This window comes from Myxine glutinosa, unplaced genomic scaffold (assembly GCF_964187855.1).
Source record: "Myxine glutinosa unplaced genomic scaffold, kmMyxGlut1.1 SCAFFOLD_1837, whole genome shotgun sequence".
In the NCBI taxonomy this organism is placed as follows: domain Eukaryota; kingdom Metazoa; phylum Chordata; class Myxini; order Myxiniformes; family Myxinidae; genus Myxine; species Myxine glutinosa.
In genome coordinates this window covers 38,791-56,454 of record NW_027617932.1, presented here as the reverse complement: position 1 = coordinate 56,454, position 17,664 = coordinate 38,791, and the positions used below count along the sequence as shown (strand labels likewise).

General features: G+C 47.7%; 1 protein-coding gene across 1 annotated transcript in view; it reads left to right on the top strand.

The window, feature by feature from the left end:
* Positions 1 to 17,664, top strand: part of CIROP (ciliated left-right organizer metallopeptidase) — a 39,388-nt gene that overhangs the window by 11,112 nt on the left and 10,612 nt on the right. The window contains exons 8-11 of the mRNA XM_078769261.1: positions 716 to 896; positions 2,366 to 2,435; positions 2,534 to 2,630; positions 2,996 to 3,103. Of these exons, the coding sequence (XP_078625387.1) occupies positions 716 to 896; positions 2,366 to 2,435; positions 2,534 to 2,630; positions 2,996 to 3,103 (456 nt within the window). The remainder of the gene's footprint in view (positions 1 to 715; positions 897 to 2,365; positions 2,436 to 2,533; positions 2,631 to 2,995; positions 3,104 to 17,664) is intronic.

Sequence of the window (17,664 nt, the reverse complement as noted above, 5' to 3'; positions counted from 1 at the left end):
CTGTGCATGTTTTTCATGTTCAATGTGTTAGCTCTTACACGTGCCTCGATTCTGTATACAAAAAAACCACAAAAAACTCCTTGTCCATCTATTTGGATCACTTTGGGGGTCACCAATTTAGTGTGGAAAAGACGTTCGGATTCCGTGTCAATTCTCTTTATTCAAACTGCAACCATCTGACCCACTCGTCCTTCTGGCTCACCCAGTACCAGAAATCCCTCGATCAAGCAGCACTAAAGCATATTTACTTCCGCCCCCAAAGGTGGATGGAGGTTATGTTTTCACTACTGTCTGTTTGTCTGTAAACAAAATATCTCAAAAAGTTGTGGACTGATTCGGACGAAATTTGGCAGAGATGTAGCGTATGTGACAAGGGCGAAATGATTAGATTTTGGTGAAGAGCCGGATTCGGATCCGGCTACTAGAATTTTAAAAGTGATTCTTCACCATTGGGAGATTGGGCCAAACACGATACATAGCAGGATATCTCAAAAAGTTATGGATGGATTTGGGCGAAACTTGTTGAACAGGTTGTGTGTGCGACAAGGAAGAATCGATTAAATTTTAGTGAAGATCCGGATCCGGATCCAGCTAGTAGAAATTTTAAAGTGATTCTTCACAGGTATGCTGTCTACCGAGTGCCGTTCAGGTTAAATATTATTTAATCAAAGGCGAGATGATACCACTGCACATGTACTTGATCCTGTGTTCACAGGGTGCTGCAGGCCTTCCCTCATCTCACTGGGAGGCACGTACACTATATTCTTCCATCATGACTGCAGCACCCGGGCCTCCGACGCTTTCATTGCTGGACCCCTTGACCTTGGCCGCCCTGCAGGACACCGGGTGGTATCGTGTGTCCTATCATGCAGCCCGGGTGCTACTATGGGGTAAAGGTGAGCGGTCCGACTAATGACATCTATGCAGCATTTCACACCAAACCTTTGCAGCATTCACCTGTGCTTTCCAACCTGATCATCAGGTTAATCTCACCTCAAAAGTTTTTATCATAGAAATCAGTAGGTGCCAGTCATCTATATATTAAAGTAGCGGCGGTTTTGTGTCCGTCTGTCACGCTACGTCATTACGTCTATGATGTTATTACGGCGTACGATACTAATTGCTTATACACCGCTCAAACAAAGAGGGCTTTTCGCGGTGCTCAGTTCTATGGGTCCATGCTATAGTTATCTTCAATTGAGGACAGGCTTAGTCACTAGGATATAACAGACCATCCAAAAGGAAAACCCACAGGACATCATTAGAGCACAGCAAGTTTCCTGCAGTTTTATTTTTTTCCTCCCATTTACCTTCGCTAACTGAATTGAAGATTGCCATCTCTTTTGTATGAGGGTGTGTTGAAAAGTAATGCCTTCTATTCTTTTTCTCCAAAATAGGTAAAGATATTAGAATGAAACAAAGCTCAGTCCATACATTAGTTCTTCCCACCACTAGGAGTGAAGTTTCACATATATATGTGTGTGTGTGTGTGTCATCCATATTTCCAAAATCATGAAAGCCAGTGGCCCAAAACTTTGCATGCATCCAAAGGGAACTCCGAAAGAGGATATTAATGAAAACTGGGTGTTTGGGTGAATGTAAACATCCCTTTTGAAGATAATTAACGGCTTACCTTCATGAAAGGCTTTATCGTTCGTCAGCCCAAATTCACATCGCAGGGGTCATCTTTGACCACCATTTTTTTTCGGCCTATTCAAACGTGCGTCATGGAAACACAATGAACTCTCCCAGACTAATTAAAGTATTTAATCAAAATCTGTTTTTGTGTTTGAGGATCGGAGCTTGTGGGCCGATCAGATTTCAGTGAAATCTGAAAATTAAATCAGCAATTCTTATAACAAAGCGTATTTATTTCTTTATATAAGAAAGGCTGTCATCCCTCCTTCTGCTCTGTTAACGTAATCCCAAATACAAGCATCTTGATGCTGGATGAATCCTCACTCAGTGTTCACACTTTGGGAGCAAATAACTCAAGAGAGTTGATAATTTTCCATGAAAACAATCTTTGAAAGCAATCAGTTTCCTGTGGGTTGTTTACAAAATGGTCGGCATGTCAATATGGCCGCCACACCACTTCCCGAGCCCAATTCGTCCTGCAGGTGTATTATAAGATGACCGTGTATGGCAGTGCTGAGTGAATGACGAGGTATTATGTGTGCAGTTCATTACTGTTAATTCACGAGCAAAAAATAATAATTAAGGTTAATGAGATGATGACTTGAAACACCTTGCTCTTTGACATCTTTAGTCTATATAGGCCTTTTTCAAATAGCCTGGTAAAGGTAACCCTTGATATGTGAAGCTTGAACATTTTTTACCTCTTGGATGTGCCCCTGGTGAGCAGGGCAAGGCCATGATTTTGGTCTGACGTCGACTTGTGACGACCCTTCATCCCGTTTCTTCTGCCTTGGAAGGTGGGTTGGAATTCTGTGTATGATAGTGACAGCTTAGGTTTGTAATTATTAGAATCTACAGTCAATTATATACAAGAGGACACAAAATGTATTTACAGTGGCTCCGGATGCCACCACTGGCACAAGGACAAAGGTTTTTGTGAGACAGACGTTTTTCTTGAAGGATGCCGTGTGTACAAACCATTCGCCAATGGAGTAAGTCGCCATTTTTGTGGTATTCCCACCAAATATTTTCACCCAGCCGAACCATCCACTTTATTGTTACACTGTTACAGGGGCATGGGGAAGGTGGAAAACTACAATCAAAGCAGGAAAAATGCTGGAATTGTCAAGGCTTGTGTTATTCTGTGGTTAATTTTTATCAACTGCAAGTTGGCGGAGATATGCGAACAGCCACAGGTAGCAAAGGAAAGCAGACGTCTCGGGAATTGGGCCTTTATTGGAATACGAGTGTTAACCTTCAGTTGAGAAAACCTATCGTTATATTCAAAGCAGTTGGTAAAACGAATCTATTATCAATTTTTGTCACTGGTAATCATGGGATACTGCCTGGTGTACAGAGTGAATGCTGGAAGGAGGAGAACGCGATGACACCCAGAGAGCTCATCCGCACAGGGGAAGCTTACGGGGCCAACAGTAGGTGTTTCTTCGCAAACCTCAGCAAGCAGGTGCAGTAAACTTGTAAATTCGCACAACGTATTGTTGCGGTTTTGAGTTTTGTACAATAAAGGTTAAATTTCCCCCTCATAGTTTAGTCACACAACAACACGTAGCCTCGCGATAGTTCAGTTATTTCTTAGTATGTGTGAGAATAGTCCTTTTCCTGTGTTAGTCTTGCGTTGAGTAGAGTAATGAGAGTAGGTCCTCCATTGCCTTATGCCGCCTCCATTGCCTTATGCCGCCTTACGCTTCCTTATGCCGCCTTTGGCTTTTTGGCACGAATTAACACGAGGCAGGCCTGGTAAATCGAGGCAAGACCGACTGAGGGCGGCGGAGAAGCTGACGGTAAGCACGAGCCACCAATCAGGGCTCAAAGGGAGTGGCTGCGGAACTGCGTCACAGGGTGTTTTTGGAACATTCGAGAGGGCTCCGGGCGTGGCACTAAAACCCGTTGCGCGAAGCCCCCAACGCAGTTCTGCGAATGGGTGAGCTTGCAAGTTATTAAAGTCCTGTGAGGGGTGAGCAGTTCAGTCAGTTATGAGTTTGTGGTGAGCAGTTCAGGGAGAGGTGAGCTGGGTGATGAGCTTGAGCAGTTCTGCGAAGGGAGGCGCTTGACTAAGTTCTGTGAGAGTTGAGTGTTGTACAAGAAAGAAGACACGCATGAACTAAGTTATAAGCGCTCTTACCAAATTGGACGCTCAGTTGAGCTTGAGGCCGAGCCTCTATTGGGTTACGCGAGTGATAGCGCGCCGGCAACTAAACGCGCTGGGGAAAACCGTCAAGCCGGCGAGAGACGCGTACATTTCCTCTCCTGCCTCATCTGCCCTTTGTTCGAGAGATGTGCTACAAGGGTCCCTTCCACCGCCTGCTTGCCTTCATCAACGGACGTGCTGTGACCGGGGAAAGCCACGCCGGGCTTTCCTGGACGACCAAGGCAGCGCGTGAACACCATTCTACCTGCATTTCCCCTTTGTGAGTGTGATCGGGCCCGTGTCTGGGCTTAATATAAGACTGCTTAAGACTGCTCTGTGTCTCTGCTTTCTACCGACTTGTACATACTTGTGTAAATAATAATTAAATAGTGTTCTTCCTTCATTCGACCGTCTCTTCCCTTCCATCATTGACTAAGTGTGGTACGAATAGAACCGCTCGAATCGGGTTCCAATACTAACGGTAACTGCACGGACCACGTGGTACGCAATCCGCTTAGTGTACCCAAATAACACGTGGCTCGTGTGAGGCTTGGTTCCCCACTTCCGCGGCGGCGCAGGTATTTAGGTACGTGCGAGACTTGTCCCGAAACCCTACCTTGCGTTTGCCCGGGAGGGGCGCTTCAAGTCTCAGTTACGCTGGCCCAGAAAGAACAACGGGCTTAACCTCCCCTTGGTAAGGGCAGGAAGGGTGGCGGAAAACCGTAACTATGTTAGGCCTTGCATTATACAAAACAACACCACCGCTTAAAACTTCAAACCACCAACACATCAATGTTGCTACTGTCCAATGCCAAAATGGACATGTGTATGTATGTGTGTGTGTGTGTATATATATATATATATATATATATATATATATATATATATATATATATATATATATATATAATTATATATATATATATATATATAATTATATATATATATATATATATAATTATATATATATATATATTGTTGCGGATATGAGATTGGCATCCATCCATATCCGCTTGTAAATATTCCCCTATTTCCTCCATACTTCCCAACTATCCCCAATCCCCCCATTCCCTAGTCCCATTTTCTGTAAACAACACTCTGTAGACCCGACCTCCCCCTATTTCCCCCATTAAATGTCGCATCCAGGTCCACCGCATCTCACGTAGACAACTATAGGACATCTTGCTAGTTATTCTTAGTCTATGTCAGTTAAGGACTCGTTTCCATTAATTCTGACTCTTCGTTGCACCAGAATGTGATTGTATGGCACCGTTAGGAAGTTTAGGACCGCCCAATACCTCCCCGCAGCTCTTCCTCATGGTACAACAACAACAACAACAACAGCGGCGGCGGCGCGGGGAGTGTGCGTCCTCACTCCGGCTTGGTTGGTAGTGGGTGTTGAAAGGGCACCAAGCCTTTCCAACGAGCCGCCATCGAGCATGTGCTCGACGGGGTTACCACGTAGGGGCTCGCTGTCAGATCCTCGTCAAGGGCGGAGCCCGGTAACCCCCGCACCCAATGGAAGCGGCGGACCGGTCCCATCTGGGGCGGAGCCAACCAGCCGAGGGCGTGTCACTCCCCGCTGAGCATGCGCAGGAAGAGGGAGGTGACGTGAGATGCGCGCTGAGCTTGGAGAGAGAAGGACGCCACCTCCGAGCACTGCAATACCTCCCCGCATCTCTGGACCGGACCGTGTTTGATTCTGCCCTTGAGCCAAGGTGCACCTTGTGCTATCGACTGCCTGTCCTTCCCTGCCATCAATCCCTGTGTAAGTCAGTCTTGTTCCGTTTGTCTGTGGTCTGTCTGGGATAGATAAGATTGTGTCTAAGTGCCTATCTCTTCTGTGCTTTACCTCTTACCTTGTAATCTACCCCCTTTTCTCCACCACCAATTATATCCTCCTCCGGAGGTTTTGAGAACTGTACCCCTTGTGTCGTTTCATTTATCCCAGCCGTTGTGTCCTTTCCTTCATTGATTTAGCATAGCGCGATCTGATCAACGTCGGGTGGAATCGGGTAAACTGTGCGAACACGGCGGCCATTCCGCTCGGCCCATCATAACATCTTAAGCCGTGTCCGTAACAATATATATATATATTGTTACTGATCGCGGTTTAGGATGTTGTTTGCCGAGCGAAGGCTCCGCGACCGAACAGTTGTTCCCCGACTCACCCGATTCACCCAGAACTTTGGCCGTATCGCACCGCAGCTGCCCAATCTGGAAAAGACTAAAACGACGAAATGCAAAGAGGAAAAGGAATAAGACGAGAAGACGGACAGAAGAGTAATTGGATTTATTATACACACAAGCAAAAAGAAAGCAGTCACGTTTATTTACAACACATAAGACGCAGGTGACACAGTGCAAATACTAGCTTATACAGACTTAATTAAATACCCAGGGACAAGACACACAGAACAAACTCACGTACACAAGAAGGGTGGAAAGGCAGGAGGTGGATGGTTGGAGGGAGAGGAAGGTCCAAGGGGGTCCTGCAGCACGATCGGCGCGTTTAGCAGCCGCTGTTCCTTCGCGGCCCTGCTCAAAACCGCCGTCCAGGCCCCAAGCGGCTGTTGGGTGTTGTTGCTGCTGTGGCCGCCGCTTGCTTTGCCAGGACTCGTCTGACTCGTCTGGTCCAAACCCTCAACTCAACAACACTCTTGCACGTCTCCCTGTCCAACCACTCTTTCTCTCTTGGTCCAACCACTCTTTCTCTTTCTTGGTCCAACCACTCTTTCTCTCTCTTGGTCCACTCACTCCTCACCACCGACCGACCCCACGCTTCTTGCGCGCGCGCCTTTATAGCGCCTCCGGCGATCAAGCCGCCGGCCTTTAGGACACACCCATCGGTGTGCTCACCTCGGCCCTGGTTGGTCACGCGACCCTCTGGCTCCCCCCTTGATGACGACGGGCGGGCACGCCCCTCTTCCCCGACCCGAGCACATGTTCAATGGTGGTTTTGGAGGGGATGTAATTGGCAATCGAGGCTTGGCAATGACGAAAGGGGATGTGAAAGGAAATGGAGATTTTGGGGATGGGAATGAAAGGGGATCTATTCTCTTTCACTGGTACAATGGAGTACTTCAATTAATGGGAGACACAGCCTTACCCTAAAACACAGAATAAGATATAACTATCGAACAGGGGTATTCTATTATTGGCTGACGTGTATGCTTGTGGACTAATTATGGGATGCCCTTTTACCTTTACACAGCTCCGGAGGCAGGGGGCGCAGAATAAACAATAATAATAATAATAAAGCACACAATCAAAAAAATATACAGTCCTCATATCCGCAACACTGCACCCTCCTCCTCTTAGGCATGGCCCGGGCCTACAACTTTTTTTATTTAGTGTGACACGTAGGTGTAGTTCCCTCTACTTTTAACCTGACCCTGAGTGCGACAGTTTTAAAACATAAATAAATGTGTCCCGCTGCTCGATTGCACCCTGCCTAACAGACACGCCCACAGTTAACCGAATTGCGGAATGGTCTTCAAACTACACACTGACGGTGGGGAGCATTATTTACAATGACGCTATTTTTATTTACAAGACTAACCCAGGACCTGTGATTGTTCTTTCTGGGGGGGAGACAGTCTGCTCTGCATCAATGCACCATGAACGCACCCAAAAACGCACCAATACACACCCAAGCACCAATCGGTGCAGTCACCATTGTTCATCAATGTTCAATCAAAATAAAATCAACAACCCCTAACCCTGCAGGTGGTCTCTTGCTCTTCGGCTCCCTCTGCTGGTTATTATTATTTGTTCTTCCAGATGTTGTCATTCTTTCATTTTCTTACTGGCGGCCTATTTGCAATAAAGTGTGCCCAACGTGCCCATTTTATTTTCTTTATTTATGGCCCACAGGGCCGACTACGTGTGGTTCACCTGTGGGGCATCGGTGCCCTGTGGCCAAGGTCCGCCAGCAAGATTTCGGGCCCTCATGGCCGGTTCCAGCAGAGGGGCCATGCCCCAACCCATGGGGTCCATAAGTGGTGCTCGGCCACAGACATGTGGTCCATAATGTGGTGCATCGATGCAGACAGCTGGTTCTGAGAGTTCCGGGCGCACAATGGCCGACTCACGCACGCTCCCCTCGGCGCCCCATGGCGCACAGGTCATGTGGGAGACAAAAGGGACAATTGAGCGAGGGGTAAGGTCACAAGGGTACACATCAATAAGGCAATGCAAGGCGAAATGCGTACAGAGGGTGAAGTGAGAAAGCTCGTCCCTACCGTACGTCACCCCCCTGTCACCTACACTACCCTTGCCCTTACCCCATATTTACAAAATCTACCCATTTACAAATTCGTCACTACTGTCACGTCTTCCCCATATTTCTCCTATACCAAATTCGTCTCCACAATCCCTCTACTTCAAAATTTGCCATCACCAAATTCATCATCAATCCTCATAAGGAGGAAGAGATGGAACATCAAAGCACAATGTCACACCCACGTCATGATGCGTCTCACAATCCAAACATTTGCACAGTAAAAAATAATCAAAACATGGCATGGTGTGGAGTACCTGTCACCTCAGGTGAGTGGATGCAGATGGTGCGAGGAGACTTCATCCTAACTACTTTCTAAATGACATTAACACACTTTACACTACCCGGGGTCTTTCCCCGCCAATCCATTGGCCAACTTACACTATGGGTTCTAAAAACCAATTCCCATTGACCAAACTGTGGTGCTTCTCAATTTGGGGTCTCACTCCCCCGATTCATCTCCCGGTGCCCTTGCACAATTTCTGGGCTGTGACGTGTAGCTCTCCCAGCAGGTCTACCCACCTGCACACCTCCACCACTGTAGTTGCCACCCGAGCTTACCTAGCTCCTCACCCTAACCTAACTAACTGGGGAAAGCCCCTCCTGGCTCTGTCACCCCACTCGGTGCCCTCTGGCACTGGGCTACCCGGGTCCGTCCTCCGGATCCTCGGGCCCCATCCACAACAACTACTCCCGGCTCCCAGAGCCCACCTGCGGCCTCACCTGGCCGGCATCCTCACAGTGGTGGAGTGCCCAAACCAACTACACACACTAACAGGCTACACGCCCAGCCATTTCCACAACACTAATGCACCCATCCAACCATCATTCTTCCACTCGCACCACAGATGCCAATATCCAACCACAATTTACCTGTACCCTCTACCTAACACTTACACTACCCGCCCCGGGTATCCGTGATGGGGGTCCACTCTTCCCCCATTCACACCTTCGCACCATCCACTCCACTCCACAATTTCCACCATACTCACTCCACGACCATCCATTCCAATACTCCATACCATTTATTCCATACACCTGTCCTCCATTCACCTGTCGTTGCACACCTGTGCAATCATACCTGGTGCCACCTGCACCCTCTTCCTCTTCCTAGACCATTTGGTCAGCACAATACACAATCACCTTCACTCACTCATACACTGCTCCACACACCTGTTCAGTTGCACACCTGTGCAATCCTCAAACACACAGCATCATCTCATCTAACTACTCCCCTCTGAAACTTGCGCTTCCCAGTCGTCCCTTTAAACTATTGTGCTCCCACGTCATTATCATCCACACTAATCTACCTGCGTCCCCACTACAGGTATCAGTCACTAACTAACCTTAACGTCACCTAATGTCATCTTCGCTAGATCCCTACACACAATATCCTAACCCACCCGGGCTAGTTTTCACTGCCATCAACCCCATAAGCTAGTGCTCCTTTGCCCCCCCCCCTCGCCGTGAGGGATGGTGGATTGCCCATCCCACCACATCGGGGAGGTCCCACTATCAATTTTGCTCGTCCAAATTCCAACCAATTCAAAAATTTTCCATTTACTGCCAATTCTACCCACTATTATAAATTTCGTATCAAATCACTACCATCATCATCACAGTCCGCTATATCCTAGCCTCGGTGCGTCATGACATCATTCAACTCGGTTCGTAAAGCCGAGCAATGAATTCGGGTGGTTTGGTCGCCTGCAGGTTGAATCCGTCCGGCTTTCGGTTCAAGGGAGGTGGTTTGGTTGGGCCGAGATTCCACGCACCATCTCGGCGCGGCACCTTGCGGTCCCGGGCCCGATGGCTCAATCTCCCCCGGTCGGAACCCCATCCCCACGAGGGGGCACCGTTCCGCTTCCTCCCACTCGCCCTTGAACCGGACCGGTCGCCTCGCCCGCCAGGGCCCGGACTCGACCGTGCGGGGCGGGGCCAAGCCCGATTCGGCAACGACGCTTCGAAGAGAAACGACGCAGCTTCGATCCGCGCCGGGCCCTGCATCCAACAAAGCACGCCGCGCCCCGAGCGCTCGCATCGGCTATCCGTCGCCCTAACCGCTAACCCGGTTACCGTCGATGCTTCACCTGCATGCTCACACGCATACGCTACCCCTTTCACCCTCACAAAACCCGGCGTTCCAATGCCGTCCGTACATTCCACCAACGCTCTCCCTGTTACACACCACACCTCTCGCGCACACTCTTGCGCACACCTCGGTCCACACCTCTCCTCCGTTACGTCCTCCGTAACACTCACCATGGGCGTGCACTCTGGCACCCACCCACTAACGCGCTCAGATGGGCTCTCCCACACTCGCGCCATGACCAACTCAGGTGTGCTTCCTCGCACACCCTCAACCATTCCAAGCGTGCATTCTCGCACCCGCTCCACCACCAACTCACTCCTCGTGTCACTCTCACCCTCGCACGTACACTCCGTACACCCCGACGTGCATTCTCGCTCGCACTCAGTTTCACTCCCACACTTTATAACACACCCACTCGCCGACGCACACTTTTTCCTCCCACGCGTGCCATTTCCACTCACACGGGACCCTTCACCAACGCCCGGATGCCTCCTCGATCCCAAGCGCGCGAAAATTCTTTTGTCGCCAAACATCCTCTTACAAAATCTCCCCGCACAATACACAGCACGTCTCACCTTCGGGGTTCTTCTTCCTCCCTGCACCAAAACCTGCAAACTTCCATTTGGATTAGCGAGTACATCATCATGATTTGAGCAGGGACTTTGTACATTTTCCATTTCTCCCTGCAATTCCCGGGCTACCTCCGTCATCTCTTCAATTTCAATGCCCACTTCCGCTTTTTCTTTACTCACCTCGACGACCGTTGGCTTTAATAAAATTCCCTCTACCTCATCGGTCGCCGGCTTTTCCAAACCCCGTGTCGCGATTTCTACCCCCGTCATTGTACCCGCGCTTTCCTCCGCTTCGCTCAACCAGCGCTTTTCGACCCGCGTTACCTCCTTGTGCACCCCTGGGACCCTTTCGCCCAACTTGCGGTCTCTGTCCCTCTGCTCCCTTGCCTCTCTATCGGCCCTCATTCCGTTCGTTGTTGCTTCAATTTGGTTTCCCAATTCGTTCGTTATTGCTTCAATTTTATTACTCAATTTCTCCCCCTCTATTCTCAGCATCTCGGTGAATTGCGCCATGAAGTCCCCCACATCAAAGCCCGCTGGTACGGTCACGGGCGCGGCAAAATTTGGTGCCGCTGTAACCACGTGCGCGAGAGCGCCATTTTGTGCGTCTGATACCCCCTCAACCGCCTCCTCATTGCTCCCCTCCATTTGATCCTGGGTTACTCCTAACCCCTCCTCTAGCTCACCCACCGGCATTCGATCGCCTTGACCAGCCATGGCGCGATTTCAAAATTCGGGTTTTATTTCTTTAAAACACAATTTTTCAGCAGCTCGTAATTTTGAGCGCGTTAAGCGCGCTTCGGGTCCAATCCCACTTCCCGACACCAATTGTTACGGTAATAACACAATTGGTGTCCAAAATTTGGGCTAAATAAATTTAGTCCCAGGTTCGAATCCCAACTCCTGACAACCAATTGTTACTGATCGCGGTTTAGGATGTTGTTTGCGACCGAACAGTTGTTCCCCGACTCACCCGATTCACCCAGAACTTTGGCCGTATCGCACCGCAGCTGCCCAATCTGGAAAAGACTAAAACGACGAAATGCAAAGAGGAAAAGGAATAAGACGAGAAGACGGACAGAAAAGTAATTGGATTTATTATACACACAAGCAAAAAGAAAGCAGTCACGTTTATTTACAACACATAAGACGCAGGTGACACAGTGCAAATACTAGCTTATACAGACTTAATTAAATACCCAGGGACAAGACACACAGAACAAACTCACGTACACAAGAAGGGTGGAAAGGCAGGAGGTGGATGGCTGGAGGGAGAGGAAGGTCCAAGGGGGTCCTGCAGCACGATCGGTGCGTTTAGCAGCCGCCGTTCCTTCGCGGCCCTGCTCAAAACCGCCGTCCAGGCCCCAAGCGGCTGTTGGGTGTTGTTGCTGCTGTGGCCGCCGCTTGCTTTGCCAGGACTCGTCTGACTCGTCTGGTCCAAACCCTCAACTCAACAACACTCTTGCACGTCTCCCTGTCCAACCACTCTTTCTCTCTTGGTCCAACCACTCTTTCTCTTTCTTGGTCCAACCACTCTTTCTCTCTCCTGGTCCACTCACTCCTCACCACCGACCGATCCCACGCTTCTTGCGCGCGCGCCTTTATAGCGCCTCCGGCGATCAAGCCGCCGGCCTTTAGGACACACCCATCGGTGTGCTCACCTCGGCCCTGGTTGGTCACGCGACCCTCTGGCTCCCCCCTTGATGACGACGGGCGGGCACGCCCCTCTTCCCCGACCCGAGCACATGTTCAATGGTGGTTTTGGAGGGGATGTAATTGGCAATCGAGGCTTGGCAATGACGAAAGGGGATGTGAAAGGAAATGGAGATTTTGGGGATGGGAATGAAAGGGGATCTATTCTCTTTCACTGGTGCAATGGAGTACTTCAATTAATGGGAGACACAGCCTTACCCTAAAACACAGAATAAGATATAACTATCGAACAGGGGTATTCTATTATTGGCTGACGTGTATGCTTGTGGACTAATTATGGGATGCCCTTTTACCTTTACACAGCTCCGGAGGCAGGGGGCGCAGAATAATCAATAATAATAATAATAAAGCACACAATCAAAAAAATATACAGTCCTCATATCCGCAACAATATATATATATATATATATATATATATATATATACACAAAGAATTAAGTTAAGCACCCCTACACAACGAATTAAGGTAAGCACCCCCTAATATATATTCTTTGTGTATATGTATACATTGGCATATATTCTAAGGTATGTGAGATCAAATAATGATTGGTATGACATTAGCAATTATCCATTGATGAAATGCAGATGAGTGCACGCATCTGTGACGTAGGGTTGAGTCAGTGATCCGATCACGTGGGTCCTACACACGTTATTGACGCAAAGATCGCTAGAGGTCTTCTCAGAACAATGACTGTACGTTAGAAAACATAAACGTCATCCACACTGTCCGTGATGGACCTATAGCTCCATACTTAAATTGAGGTGAAAATATGCCTAAAATTCCCAAAAAATTTCACCTTAAATTATTCAGAATAAAATATTGAAAACGGCATGATTGTTATGTTTTTATGTGACCATAATATCACTTCTCCAGAAAATATAGCAATATCATGGGTATATTACACTGTTTTGACGACAACAAACTTGTAACGTGCGAGGTTGTAAAAAAACGGGGGGGGGTGCTTAACTTAATTCTTTGTGTATATATATATATATATATATATATATATATATATATATATATATATATATACATATATATACACATACATACACACACACACACACACACACACACACACACACACACACATACATATATTTTAATGAATTTTGGGGTAGGCATATATAGATTTAGGTAGATCTGATAGGTATCATGCTTCGTCTGTCGTGCTAGAGAATTTCACCTGTAATAAGTTCTGTGTTTAGACGGTTTGTCGGATTAAGTGTGCGCCTGTGATCATACGAGGATGATCCGGTGATAAATAGTTGTAGGGACTAAGATAATTCCCCTGTATGTGAAACCTCGGTGATCATACCTGTGTCCCGTATGGCAACGCACTCTTATAGACATTAGCTCGATCCATTAGTGCACCACATTAATTAAATCCCCCTCCGCCACAAGATGATAAGACTTACAGAACCACAGGCAGGAAGCCAGATTGGGGCACCGCCCATGGGGCCGCAGCCAGCCACATCACCAGCTGGCATAGCGATTAAACATTGACCAGACAAGCAAAGAGCAGGCCACCGATTGGCAGAGCAGGGAAGGACGTGTGATTGGTCGGGGAAGGGACAAAAAGCTTCCCCGTGATTGGGGGTAAGGAAGGTGAAGGAGCGACACACTGATTGGCCACCGACCGATGACACCTCGGCCAATTGGTGAGGAAGGCGCGAAAGAAATACCAACAAGCTACGCACAGGTTGGAGGAGAAGCACCGGTGACGTAAAAAGGCACGAAAGGTGTCAAGTAAACGAGGCACTGGTTGATAGAGGGGGAGGGCTGACGTCACACCGTGAGTGACAAAAACGTCTAGCTTGCCAGCATTCTCTCTCTTCCCTTGCCCTTCTCGTTCCTGGTTCCTTCCTGCCCGGACCTCTTCCCTTTGTTTTTCTCGTCTTGGTTCCCTCCTGTCTGGACCTCCTTCTGCCAGTTCCAAAACACCCTTTCTCTCCGTTTGGACCTTTTTCCTGTGCGAACCACGAATTGCTTGCGTTACGGTGGATGTTGGAGAGCCTTTGGAGTGCCGACGATCATCTTGCCCGGCGTTCACACACAGGACCTCGCGGGTGTTCACGTGCAAACAAGGCTTGCCGCTGGAGCGGGCGCGACCGGGGCGAGTGAGTGGCTCGGTGGCCTAACCATGTGTGAAGGGGACCTTATCGAGGCTTCGTGGACAAGGGCATGCCGAGGCCTGCTTCGCGCCAACATCGGACCCGGATGGAGCCTGACCGACATCACACATCCAGACAGATAAGATGCATCCACAAACAATGTTTTATTTGATTCATTCTTCCCATTGTTCTGTATGTGAAGTGAGGTGTGCGGGATCCCGATTTAGGAATATTATTTAGCTTTATCGTCACGTTCCTTGTCCCGATATTTATTAAATAAATCCTTTCATTATTTTCCCCTGTACATTTCACATTCGTTTTCGGTTTGGATTATTTCCCGCAGGGAGAAGACATCGGACGTGAAGGTAAGCCGCGGCATTTTCTCCCAATCCCCCGGCTCGTGTGTCGATCCGCCATCAATTGGAAACGCCTCCAAGTTAGCTCGAGCCCATCCGCGATCGCCCGGTCTTAACTGAGGGGCAATCGCACGACAATATATTATGAATAAGTCATTTTCTGTGTGTCTTTCTGTGTCTGCATATGAATATCAATCGCACTCAAACTACTGGGTCAATTGTGACCAAACTTGACACGTAGAACAAATTCGACCTCCTGTTGAACATGGGCTACTTGGTCCTTTATTATAACCAGGGCTTCATGATTATATCGCAAAATTAAATTCTAAATTAATTGTTACTTGCGAAAATCAAAGATTTTAAAAAGTATATTGGTTGGTCTTGTGCGTTATTCTGTCTGTCTGTTTGTCTGTCTGTCTGTCAGTCGCCTACAGGTCACAATTTTAAACCAATATTTACAAAACTTCACCAAATGGTACAGTTGGTCATAAGGCATAAGCAATAAGCTATTGTTTTTTAGGTATTTGACTTGAAAGTTTAAGATGATTTGCATATCTGCACACTGAATTCAACCACCAATTATTTTTGAGGTCAACACAAGCCACTGGTCAACAAACTAAAGGTGGAATTTCTAAAATCCTCAATTTTCATCTGATTGCTTGAAATTTGAAGAGGACTTGCACTTCACGTCACTGAATTCAACCACCAATTATTTTTTTTACCTCAACATTGGTCAAAAGGTCAACAACTTATTTTAGGAATTTCACAAGACGTGCTATGCACGACATATTTCTTGTTTATTTATTTATTTATTGTGGCGGTTTGTAGGTGTGGCCTCGACGTAACCTGTTCCTTCGCTCCCCCCTCCCCCCTCCCGCCCCCAACGGGTTGTAGGCATGGCCTTGATTTAACTCGTTCCTGCCCCCCCACCTCCATCGATAAATTGGAGTCTTTCCTCCACCTCGCAATTCCCTCCCCAGTTTAAAAACCGAGACATGTGTAAAAAGTTCGTTGTTTTGTCATAGTTTGTCCTTTCGAGAGCCTGAGGTGAGTTCATCAGAGTTAAAGCTTTAATTTTTTTTCTCACCATTTCATGTTCCCCTGGCCAGATTTTTTTCATTTATTTGACAAAGCCTCTCGTATGTAGACAATGGTTCTGATGTATTAGTAATGTGTATTCGCGAAACATTTGAGAGAACGATTTCCCTCTGGCCAACCCGACAAGAATGCGGGATTAATAATTGTAGACGTTAAAGAAAATGAAGAAGAATCGCCTTTAACATTCTCTGAAAAGGACTTTATTCAAACATTTTCTGCAGTGTATGCCCTCCATACCCCCCCCCCCCCTCACCTCCCCCCCCCCCCCCCAGTCTCTACCCCCACGTAATCATGCTTTAGAAATGGCATGATGCACTTTTTGGCTTTGCAATGTCCATTAACAAGGCACAAGGATAATATTTTCACCCCCGAGCAACGCCGAATACCCCTGATATTCATTACATTACCTGCAGAAAGTATTCACACCCCTTGACTTTTTCACATTTTGTTGTGTTACAACCAGAAGTTAAAATTAATTGAATTGAGATTTTTGTCACTGATCTACACAAATTGCCCCATAATGTCAAAGTGAAATATTTATTTTTTAAATTTTTTACAAAATAAAAATGAAAAGCTGAAATACTTCGAGTCAATAAGTATTCAGCCCCTTTGCTATGACTCTTCAAATTGAGCTCAGGTGCATCCAATTTCCTTTTATCATCCTTGAGATGTGAGGCAGTTGCAGGAGAAGTACATGGAGAAGAGGAAGAAGTTGTTTCTTGGGTTTGTTGATCTGGAGAAAGCATTCGATCGGGTTCCACGCAAAGTATTGACATGGGCATTGAGGAAGTTAGGAGTGGAGGAATGGTTGATCAGAGTAGTGATGGCAATGTACAAAAGAGCGCGCACAGCTGTAAGGACGAAGGACGGGAACAGTGGTGAGTTTGAGGTGAAGGTGGGAGTGCATCAGGGGTCGGTACTAAGTCCACTACTATTTGTAGCTGTGATGGAGGTGCTGGCTCAGAACGTAAAGGAGGGTTTACCGTGGGAGTTGTTGTATGCAGATGATCTGGTGTTGATTGCGGAAAGTATGGATGGACTGAAGGAAAAGAGGAACACGTGGAAGGAATGTATGGAGACAAAAGGTCTGAAGGTGAATATCGGAAAGACGAAGGTGATGGCATCCGTAACATCCGCGATCCGTAACAATTGGTGTCAGGAGTGGGATTAGATGTTATGATGGGCCGAGCGGATGGTCCACCGCGACCTAACAGTTCCCCCGATCCTTCCCCAACTCACCCGATTCCACTCGAACGTTGGCCAAATCGCGCTACGCTAAATCAATGATGGAAAGGACACAACGACTGGGATAGATGAAACGACGCAAGGGGTACAGTTCTCAAGACCTCCGGAGGAGGATATAATTAGTGGTGGAGAAAAGGGGTAGATTACAAGGTAGTGAGGTAAAGGCACAGAAGAGATAGGCACTTAGTTACAGTCTTATCTTAGCCCAGACAGACCACACACAAACGGGACAAGGCTGACTTACACAGGGATTGATGGCAGGGAAGGACAGGTAGTCGATAGCACAAGGTGCACCTTGGCTCGGGGACAGGATCAAGCACGGTCCAAGAGATGCAGGGAGGCCTCACAGCGCTCGGAGGTGGCGTCTTTCTTTTCCAAGCTCAGCGCGCATCTCACGTCACCTC